General features: G+C 37.7%; 1 protein-coding gene across 1 annotated transcript; it reads left to right on the top strand.

The window, feature by feature from the left end:
- The first annotated feature begins 775 nt into the window (after window positions 1–775).
- Window positions 776–10,414, top strand: LOC108345540 (mediator of RNA polymerase II transcription subunit 14). The gene is made up of 8 exons (XM_017584130.2): window positions 776–1,393; window positions 1,513–2,580; window positions 3,198–3,295; window positions 3,376–3,550; window positions 3,658–4,657; window positions 4,767–5,785; window positions 6,354–7,414; window positions 9,126–10,414. Exons 1-8 carry the CDS (start codon window positions 1,181–1,183, stop codon window positions 9,925–9,927), a joined length of 5,436 nt encoding a protein of 1,811 aa, XP_017439619.1. The 5' UTR covers window positions 776–1,180; the 3' UTR covers window positions 9,928–10,414.
- Window positions 10,415–11,532: the final 1,118 nt, after the last annotated feature.

Genomic DNA, 11,532 nt, shown 5'->3' with positions numbered 1-11,532 from the left:
ATTGCATATCATTTCATAAGATTCAAATATTGAAATGCAATTCCGTATTTGTTAGGAGACAACATGATTACTTTAACTGTATCTACCTTAGTTGACTTGAAAAGTAATATTAATTTGATAGTTTTAATGACAACGTATCAAATATCTTTTTTGAAGGAATTTTGAAATTCATTGACACTTTCGAAAAATCCTTCTACAGATTTAAAAATCCGTTTAAGAAAAATAAATCTTTAACATACATCGAAATTTATTGAAGAAAAAGAAAAAAAAGAGGAGTGTTTTTTTTTTTTTTAAAATACACGGACAATTTTGGAACTTTTTGAAAAGACTTTCATGATTTTTTTTATTAATTGAAAATAATGTAGATTAGTTTTGATTTAACAATTTAGAAAAAAACAATTATGTCAGACAAACAAATTATAGGAAATATATAAAAAAAAATCTAAAGATTAAAAATATAAAATTCCATAAAAGACATAAACGAGAAAAACAAAAAGAAATCAATATTGGAAAAACAAACCAACAAGACAATAAATTTAAAGTGAAAGAAAATTCAAATTTAGAAGTTGAATAATATATATTTTCTAATTTTTTTTCGAAGCACATTATTATATCTTTTAACATAAAAATGTATATTGATTTATTATTAATAAATTATAGATATTTTTTTTTTAATTTCCAGCTAAATAAATAATCTGAAAAGTATATTTTGTCAAAGAAATGATTCCCCGAATGATTTATGATTTGGAGAAAGACGAAGAGCGAGGGAAATATAATTGGAAGGAAAGACAAGTGCAATATTTCCTCATTCATTCATTCATTGTTAGTTTGCATATAAAATGGATCCCAAATTGGTAGGCGCTTTGAGATTGAGGAGTCAAGGGCTTCTTTAGAAGAAAAAGAAAGAAAGAAAGAATAACTCATTTTTGTGTGAGAGAGAGAGAACCAAACGAACCTTAGCCCTGACCCTGACTGAGACCACTGAAAAGAGTGTGCGCGCGATAGAGAGAGGAATTGGGGACGGGCTTCGTCGTTTTCGTTCTATTTCTTAGTCTTCTTCTTTTTCTTCTTCTTCTCCTTGTCCGTATAACAATTTTCCTCTTTCTCGTAAAACCCTAGTTTCGATGCTGCTCTGCCAAAACAAATAGATCGGAAGAACCCTAACCAACCACAACTTCCAATGGCTGCGGAGTTAGGGCAACAGACGGTCGAGCTTTCCACGCTCGTCACACGCGCCGCTCACGATTCATACGCTTCTCTCAAAGAACTCGTCGATAAATGCAGGTCCTCCGAATTATCCGACACCGACAAGAAGATTAGCATCCTCAAATTCCTGAGCAAGACTCAGCAGCGAATGATCCGTCTCAATGTCCTCTCCAAGTGGTGCCAGCAGGTGATTCAATTTCTCGCTCACTTTCGTGCCTCAGTTCCATTTTCATCTCATTATTCCGTTGTTGTTATGGAATTTGCTGTATTTGTTTAATTTATTGGTTTATTTGTTTTTTTTTGTAGGTTCCTTTGATACAGCACTGTCAGCAACTGGCTTCCACTGTTTCCAATCACGACATGTGTTTCACGCAAGCTGCAGACTCGTTATTCTTCATGCACGAGGGGCTTCAACAGGCGCGTGCCCCCGTTTATGATGTTCCTTCCGCAATTGATATTCTTCTCACTGGAAGTTACCAGCGTCTGCCGAAATGTGTAGAGGATGTGGGGACTCAGTATGCTTTGACCGAGGATCAGCAGAAACCTGCTTTGAAGAAATTGGACACGCTTGTTCGCTCCAAATTGCTTCAGGTTTCGATTCCCAAAGAGTTTTCTGATATTAACGTTTCTGATGGTACCGCACTGCTTAGGGTGGATGGGGAGTTCAAGGTTTTGATAACGCTTGGGTATAGAGGACACTTGTCATTGTGGAGGATATTGCATTTGGAGCTGCTTGTCGGGGAGAAAAATAAGCCTGTGAAGTTGGAGGAAATGCGGCGGCACGTGCTTGGAGATGATTTGGAGAGGCGAATGGCGGCGGCAGACAATCCATTTTCGGTTATGTACTCGGTTCTTCATGAGCTGTGTGTTGCACTTGTCATGGACACGGTGATAAGGCAAGTTCAGGTTCTTCGACAGGGGAGGTGGAAGGATGCAATTCGGTTTGAGCTCATATCCGAGGGTCATGGAGCGAGTTCTAGCTCGGTTCAGAACCCTGATTCAGAATCTGATTCGTCTGCCCTGCGAACTCCTGGCTTGAAAATTGTGTACTGGTTGGATTTTGATAAGAATGCTAATGCGCCTGAATCGGGTACATGCCCATTTATTAAAATTGAACCTGGGTCAGATCTTCAGATAAAGTGTCTCCACAGCAGCTTTGTCATAGACCCCTTGACAGGCAAGGAGGCAGAGTTTGTTTTGGACCAGAGTTGTATTGATGTTGAGAGGTTGCTGTTAAGAGCTATTTGTTGCAACAGATATACTCGGCTGCTCGAAATTAAAAGAGAACTGGGAAAAAACGTTCAGGTCTGTCGAACTGCAGACGATGTTGTGCTCCAGTCCCGGATGGGTGAACCTGATATTGAATATAAGCAGGTTGGTTTACATTTATTTGGAAACGTTTTCTCTTTTGGGGAGTTTGGAGGTGTCAATTTGCTGTGTTGCATTGGAGTTTAGTAGGTTCGGTAAGGATTAGATTTGGATAATTATTTTGGGGTTTTGTTTTATTTGCATGTCTGATGTCAGTCATTTCGAGGTTTGACTTTGTTAACATCGTTTAAGTTTCGAAAGATAGATAGATTCTCAGATCCTTGATATTCAATATTTTTACGGTTTTGTTTTATGTGTTTGTGTGGTGTCAGTTCTTTGTGGTAAAAATCATTTCATCTTTAGATGTTGCAAATGTAGTCCTTATAAGGCTTGAGTAGTCCTCAACTCTCGAAAATTGGCCTGTAAGGACAGAACTGCCAAAGCCTTCTGAGGACTACATTGGCCTCAACTTTAGTAAATTTTTTATCTCAAGACATGCTGATACGTACATGTTTTCCTGTGAAAGACTATTCACCTTTGCGATATGCAAACTATTGTTTAAATTTATAGATTCATTTCTGAATCTCTATGCCTTCCCATTGATCTCATTTATGTAATCTTATGCCATACCTTCCATTCGTTCTAGCACGTGGTTTTAATCCGAGTTCTGTTTCTGTCTGTAGAAGGATGAAAAGTGTTGCAGCAAGGACTCTGAGGGCCATGAGGTGTTGTGTGTGCGTGCCTATGGCTCTTCCTTTTTTACTCTTGGAATTAATATCAGGTACCCAATTTACATTTTTCTAATCTATTGCATTTTAATTGGGGGGATTTTCTCAAATCCGTTCCTGTGTTGCTATTCAGGAATGGCCGTTTTCTTCTTCAATCTTCACAAAACATAGTGGTTTCTTCAGCCTTAATAGAATGTGAAGAAGCTTTGAATCAGGGATCTATGACTGCAGCTGAGGTTTTCATAAGCCTGAGAAGCAAAAGTATATTACACCTATTTGCTTCAATCGGAAGGGTTTTAGGACTTGAGGTATATTTACCTGTTTTCTCTCCTTTGGACTGTCTTCAAGCATATTATTTGGGTTTCAGGATTCCCTTTAAAGTCTAAGACCTATGGATCATTGGGGATTCTTGCAGGTATATGAGCATGGATTCAATATAGTTAAAATACCCAAGGATGTTTCAAATGGTTCAGCTATGCTATTGATGGGATTTCCAGACTGTGGAAGCTCATACTTTCTGCTGATGCAACTTGATAAGGATTTTAAACCCTTGTTTAAGTTGTTAGAGACTCAGCCTGACCCATCTGGAACAGATAATTTATCTGGCGGTGACCTTAATCAGGTGTTGCGGATAAAAAAAATTGATATAGGGCAAATGCAGGTTCATGAGGATGAAATGAATTTAAGCCTGGTTGACTGGGGGAAATTACGTTCTGCTCTGCCCAATGCCATTGGCCCAAATCAAACATCTGGACATGAGTTCTTTTCTGATATTCGCCTTGAGAATTCCATACAGATTTCAAGAGGTCATCCATCAGGGTTTTCATCACTTGTTGACGAAGTGTTTGGACTTGAGAAAGGATCTTCAGCAGCTCCATTATCTGTTCAAAATATTTCTTCAACTGGGAATACATCACTTCCATCTCAATATGGATCTGTCCCCATGAATATCCATAGTTTAAAGGCTGGAAGCCCTTCACCAAAGTGGGAAGGAGGAATGCAGATAGCACAGGTTAATAATGTAACAAAAGCATCAGGGGCTACTAGTCTCTATAGTGGTTCATTGTTCTCATCTGGTAGTGTGAAGGGCCCAGTTCAGTCCAGTTCTGTCGGCTCCATACCAACAGGACAAGTAAGGAGCACTGCTGGGAAAAAGTTGTCTGCTTCCAAGTCTGAACAGGATTTGACCTCACCAAAGTCTCCGCATTCAGTTGACATTAGTTCCTCTGCTGCAATTGATGAAGAACAACTAAGAGTGTTGAATGACACTTCTAATGAGGGTTTGTCTGGAAGTCGATCATCTCGATTGTTGTCTCCTCCACGACCAACAGGCTCTCGAATGCCTAATTCCAGACCTAATGGATCTCAAGTTGATTCATTTAAGGCTGCTGGTTCATGTGCGACAACTCCCGTATGTAAGATACTTCCTTTCCATCTTAATCTTTTTCATGTAGAGTTTAGTCATACTGTTCTTTATTTATTTTTCACTAAGCAATATGTGACTGGACAAATGAACGCTTGCAGCCCAAACACTAGAATCCACAGTTAGTTATAGCACAGGAGAAGATGTCACCTCCAAAAATGATAAGAAATCCAGAAAGCGAACAGCTTCAGATATGTTGGCTTTGATTCCAACTCTTCAAGGTGTTGAAAACAACCCAGGAATCTGCAAGAGAAGAAAACTTTCAGATTCATCTGGTTGTCAACTGTCTTTGGCACAGGGTGCCATGTCTTCTGAGATGATACCCAAAACGGAAGGGTACAGTTATGGAAGTTTAATAGCTGAAGTGAATAAAGGGACTGTTCCGTCCAGCATTTACATTGTGGCTCTTCTTCATGTCGTCAGGCATTGTTCACTTTGCATTAAGCACGCTAGACTAACCAGTCAGATGGATGCATTAGACATCTCATATGTTGAAGAAGTTGGCTTGAGAAGTGGATCATCTAACATTTGGTTTCGACTTCCTCTTGCTAGAGGGGACTCATGGCAGCATATATGTTTGCGACTTGGAAGACCTGGTTGCATGTATTGGGATGTTAAAATAAATGATCAACACTTCAGGGATTTATGGGAGCTGCAGAAAGGGAGCAATAATACACCATGGGGTTCAGGTGTTCGAATTGCTAATACATCTGACATAGATTCACATATACATTATGATCCAGATGGTGTTGTTTTGAGTTATCAATCTGTCGAGGTAGATAGTATAAAGAAATTAGTGGCTGATATTCAAAGGCTTGCCAATGCAAGAACATTTGCTCTTGGCATGAGGAAATTACTTGGCGTAAGAGCAGAGGAGAAGTCAGATGACCTTGTTACTAGTACTGACAGCAAAACACCAAGTTCCAAGGTTTCTTCAGATACTGCTGACAAACTATCTGAGCAGATGAGAAGGGCGTTTAGAATTGAGGCAGTTGGATTGATGAGCTTGTGGTTTAGCTTTGGTTCAAGTGTCCTTGCTCGTTTTGTTGTTGAATGGGAATCTGGTAAAGAGGGTTGCACAATGCATGTATCTCCAGATCAACTTTGGCCTCATACCAAGGTTTGCTAGTTTCTCTTCAACTGATTGCTGCTATCCATTTCTTATTTTTTTTCTTTCATTGTTTTCATTCTGGCATCAGTGATAGACTTCTATTTCCCTGTTGCTTTTCAAAATTTTGATGAAACATTATATGCATGCCACATTATTATTCGGTCATGATTTTTGGCTTTGATCTGTTTTCACCATTTTTCTTTTTACTTAATTGTTCTTGGGCTTTCTCTCCTATCATGAGAATTAACATACATGATCCCGCCGAAGTATTGTTTCCCATTTCATATTTGTTCTGATTCTTTATAGTACCTTTTGGGTGAAATTTGTGTGGGACATTTTTTTTTTCTTTTTCAGCTGGCTATGCAATATAAACATGAAATCCGATGCATTAATTTTATTGTTATGGTTATTTCTGCTGATTGGTGCCATTTTTTCCTTTTGATATTTCAGTGGTGATAAGAAACCCGTTTCTTAATGTTGTCTTCAGTATAGATGTTCTAATATTTTTCCCTTGCTATGTTCCCAATATTTCTTGCCCTGTATATTTACTATACCAAATGCTTGTATTTCTGCGCAGTTTCTGGAAGACTTCATAAATGGAGCTGAAGTTTCATCACTTTTGGATTGCATTAGGCTGACTGCAGGGCCATTGCATGCCTTGGCAGCTGCAACCAGGCCAGCTAGAGCTGGTCCTGTTCCAGGGGTTGCAGCTGCTCTATCTTCTATTCCTAAACAGTCTGGTGGTTATATATCGTCACAGGGACTTCTGCTTGGGAATTCAACAACTAATGTTGGTCAGCCTACATCTGGTCCTGGGGCAAACACCGTCATGCCTACTGCAAGTGGTCTCACTAACCAGACCCTTTCAATGTTAGCTGCTGCTGGACGTGGTGGTCCGGGCATTGTTCCTAGTTCACTTTTGCCCATTGATGTCTCTGTTGTGCTGCGGGGTCCATATTGGATAAGAATCATGTACAGGAAACAGTTTGCAGTTGACATGCGCTGCTTTGCAGGAGATCAGGTGTGGTTGCAGCCTGCAACACCTCCTAAAGAGGGTCGTCTTTCAGGAGGGTCATTGCCGTGCCCCCAGTTTCGGCCTTTTATCATGGAACATGTTGCCCAGGAATTGAATGGATTGGATCCCAGTTTCACTGGACAACAGGCAGGTGGACTGTCAAATTCAAATAATCCAAACCCTGGTTCAGGATCCCAGATGATGGCTGCAAATGGAAACAGAATAAACCTGCCAATTTCTGCTGCAATGTCTAGAACAGGAAATCAAGTAGCTAGTTTAAACCGTGTGGGAAATGCTTTAGCAGGCTCTTCAAACTTGGCTTTGATGACATCACCTGTCTCTCTACGGAGGCCCCCTGGAGCAGTTGTCCCAGCACATGTCAGAGGCGAGCTTAACACAGCCATTATTGGCCTTGGTGACGATGGAGGATATGGAGGTGGTTGGGTTCCTCTCGTTGCTCTTAAGAAGGTTTTGAGGGGCATTCTCAAGTATCTTGGAGTGTTGTGGCTTTTTGCCCAATTACCTGATCTTTTGAAAGAGATACTGGGATCTATTTTGAAGGAAAATGAAGGTGCCCTTTTGAATTTGGACCCTGAGCAACCCGCCTTGCGTTTTTTTGTTGGGTAAGTATCTAGAATCCTTCTTCTGTTACCCCAGTTCTTATGTCTAGATTTTTTTTTTATTATTTGCACACTTCTCTGTCGTAATTTTTCATTTCTTCTTGATATATGGACTTTTGCTATATATTTACGAACTTGTCTGTTATATAATGTTTCAGTCCTGCTTGAAGGGGACATAGTTGCAGTTGTCATATTACGGGATTGGTTCTTGATTTTATTCCTCCTTTTATTTTTCAACATGTTCCTTGCTTCTGTTTGTTTTGTGGCTTTGTTACCTTGCGTGATTTAGCCTGATTAGGCACAATACATTCTTGGATTTTGGATTAGGATTTAATATAAGATGCCTTGATGCATTTTTTATTTCTTAATCTGAGCATGATACACGAAGTTGATTATTCCATGTTAGTTAATATTACGCATATTTATATTTGATGATTTATTATCTATACTTTGCAAAAAAGGGAAAAAGTTAACTACATTTTTGTTCATTTCAGTATTATGAGAGTTCAAATTTAACCCCCTTAATTTCTGTATGCATAATATCCCATGGTTTAATGAGTTGATGCAAAATATTCCCCCTGCCGATAAGCAGTTGGAAGTGGCTATTTTTTGCTATAGGGCATTTTGTCCCATGAAGCACCTAAACAAACACAGATACCGAGACATAATTAATGTCCAACTTATAGGACAGATGACACCACTTTTATGTGTGATTATATGTGTAACATGACAAAAATCTCAAACGAGAATTAAGATTTATAAAATTCATTCTGTAAAAATGAATTTGCTAGTTTTCAGGTTCTCTATAGCAACAGCTCAATAGAATTCGAAGAAACTACACCCTCTTTTAACTATTATATTTTTTGAAGGATTTTTATTTTTATTTAATTGTCATTTTCAAAATTTAAGACAACATTAATTACTCCTTGTTATCTATTCTTATTCTTTAATTCGTTTATTTATCGTGGTGTACTAATGAAATGGGTAAAATAGAAATCTCACATATACCTTATTAAAATCAGGAAAGTGTTTTGTATTTCTTGGTTTCTCCAAAATAACAGGAGTATCTCTTAATAGTTAAAATAACTAGTTAAGTCTTAGGGAAAGAAACCACAAAAAGGTGTATGGGCCTTACATTATTTATATTTTGTTTCCTTTTTTTTTTACTTTATTATTATAGTAGTATCCAGTAAGTGTTTAGTCAATAATAGGTGTCGGCTTACTTTACTCAAGTTCAAGCTGCTTCCCAGATGTGTCTGGGCTCAAAAAAGGATGACCCAGTTGAAGGTGTGGATGACGTGTTGTGTCCAAAAAGTATTGGACAAGTCTACACACTACAGAGATGTTGGTGTCAAAGTAGAATATATATAAGTGGGATGTTAACCTCATTTTACAAGTTAGTTTTGTAGGTTCAAGTTAATACTAATCTGTATTTTGAAAAATAACTAAGGTGCTACTCGTTCAATATTTCCGAGAGCGAGAAATCAAATCTAAAGCCATGTGCATGAAAACCAGTGTGATAGGGTCTTATTTGCTTATACGCTACAAATTACAGGGTAACGTATAAACAAGTAATATATGCATCTAAGACTAAAATTTTAACCAATCCTGAAAGGGAAAACAGTTTGAGTCTTTTCAGGTTCTTAAATATTTGGTATTCTTATTCTAGTTATTATGCACTAAACTGAAATGCTTTCTTTTCATCTTTCTGCAGAGGATATGTATTTGCGGTAAGTGTCCACAGAGTTCAGCTACTACTGCAGGTATTAAGTGTAAAACGATTTCACCAGCAGCAGCAACAACAACAGCAAAATTCAAATCCTGCACCAGAGGAATTAAGTCAATCTGAGATAAGTGAAATATGTGACTACTTCAGCCGTCGTGTGGCATCAGAACCCTATGATGCATCTCGTGTTGCTTCATTCATTACTATGCTCACTTTACCTGTATCAGTACTGAGAGAATTCTTGAAATTAATTGCTTGGAAAAAAGGATTATCGCAGACACAAGTTGGAGATGTTGTTTCTGCTCAAAAACCAAGAATTGAGTTGTGTCTTGAAAATCATTCTGGTTTAAACGCGGATGAGAACTCCGAGAGCTCATCTGCATTCAGGAGCAACATCCATTATGCTCGTCTTCATAATTCTGTTGATTTTGCGCTTACAGTTGTTCTTGATTCTTCTCACGTCCCTCATGTTAATGCTGCTGGTGGTGCTGCATGGTTGCCGTACTGTGTTTCAGTAAGATTGAGATATTCATTTGGTGAAAGTTCTAATGTATCATTTGTTGCCATGAATGGTAGCCATGGTGGTAGGGCCTGTTGGTTGCGTGTTGATGATTGGGAGAAATGCAAACAGAGGGTGGCACGAGCGGTGGAGGTTAATGGGAGCTCAGCAGCAGATATAAGTCAAGGTAGGTTGAAATTAGTTGCGGACAGTGTACAAAGAAATCTGCATATTTGCATTCAAGGGCTGAGAGATGGTAATGGGGTTACAGCCAGCTCTGGAGCAACGTGATTGTTTCGGTAGTATTAATAGCAGTCCTATCTACTCTGCATATATGTGTTGGGTTAGTGCTGTCAATAATGCATTTTGGTTTATATTGGTGCCATGCTGAGTTTAAGTATGCCCCACCATCCTAGCACGTTTCTTCTGCTCCGTAGGTTATGCAGTTCTATTGGAGATGAGCTTTGCTGTAATGGAGAATGTGCACAGGTGATTTTGATAAAATGAATTTTGATAGTCAAGCTTAGATTTGCGGGCACCAATTTTAGATTACTAACCAAATATATATAACGAGTATTCCAAGTTTCTCAGATAATCTAGGTTGTACAATATCTTTGCTGATAGTGTAATATCATGGCATAACTTTTTGGCTGGGGCGCTATTGTACAGATGACATCAAATGAATTAGTAAAGGAATTTTTTTACGCTTCCTCTCTATGACAATCAACACTTGCATGTTATTAGAACTTGCAGTCTATTTAATTTTGAGTTGATCTTGTCCTTGATGCTCTCATTCTCAACCGAAGTTTGCTTTAGTGTAATTTGCAATAACCTCATTTGCCAGGTTCCTAATTTTGTAATGTGTATCCTTGTGACCATTGAAATAGCTCAGGGACACTTGAATTTGTATAGGTTATTTGGAAAATACTAGTTTTAATTTGGAAAAAAAGTTGTATTTTTTTTTCTGTATTTAGAAATATTAAAAGTCTCGTGAAGAGAAGTTAGTTAAGATTCTACCCAAATTTGATTGAGGATTCAGTAATATATGTATTGTTTCACTACAATATAGGAAGATATTTATTTTTTGTTTGGGTGAGGAAGAATAAAAGTGACAAGATAATTTTTTTTAAGTGTTGCAAGGAATGAGAAAAAAAGTAATCATATTAGAAGAAATGAAGATAATATTCATTGACATTTTTTAATGCCCTTTTATTTCTTACTGAAATTTCTGAAATCCTAACTTTATATGAACGAAATTTTCAAAATTCAACTTATATATGGTGTATTTGTTAATTTGCATGGCTGAACCCATTTGGTCTATGTACCACTGTTTGAAAACATTAAAGTATTTAAATATCCAGAAAGTATAACTATTAAATGACAAAGTGTAATAGTGCCAAAGCATTTGTGATTGATTGTTACGTTAAATTGCCTAGAATTTCAACTCATACACGGGAAAGTGTTGTCACAATGGAATAAGGGATGAACAGTGTGATGCATTAAATCGAAAAATTCTTAAATTGAATCGTAACACAACCACTTAGTTATGTAATAATCCGCACTTCTGTCATTTCATGCACCGTGAGTTTGACATTAAGCGCATCAAGCACAAGCGAAAATTAGTTCATGATTTTGACGATGGAGATGAATCTAGTAATCGAGTTTTCATGTTAGTTAAGATTCCACCATGATCTTTAACTCGTCATGTCATGCATGCTCTTCGTTAGCATAAAGAAACGTTCAACGTGTTTTTCGTTAACATTTAAAATCCCAAGTTATCATGAAAACGAATGTGACCTATAGAATTATTTTCATGAATCAAAATGAAATTTTACTTGTATAGACAACAAATGAAACAAATGAAAGATTTGATCCCATTCCTCTAAACTGAACGTG

The sequence above is a fragment of the Vigna angularis genome, chromosome 6, assembly GCF_016808095.1.
Source record: "Vigna angularis cultivar LongXiaoDou No.4 chromosome 6, ASM1680809v1, whole genome shotgun sequence".
Classification (NCBI taxonomy): domain Eukaryota; kingdom Viridiplantae; phylum Streptophyta; class Magnoliopsida; order Fabales; family Fabaceae; genus Vigna; species Vigna angularis.
Note: the sequence above shows the minus strand (reverse complement) of the source record. Positions and strands in the feature narration are given on the sequence as shown.

What these genes read in the sequence shown, in the direction of transcription:
- LOC108345540 (XM_017584130.2), top strand. Translation starts at nt 1,181, where the DNA reads ATGGCTGCGGAGTTAGGGCAACAGACGGTCGAGCTTTCCACGCTCGTC. An exon ending in GAAGGGTTTTAGGACTTGAG is followed by an intron (nt 3,551 to 3,657) that starts GTATATTTACCT and finishes GGATTCTTGCAG; the next exon opens with GTATATGAGCATGGATTCAA. An exon ending in ATGTGCGACAACTCCCGTAT is followed by an intron (nt 4,658 to 4,766) that starts GTAAGATACTTC and finishes GAACGCTTGCAG; the next exon opens with CCCAAACACTAGAATCCACA.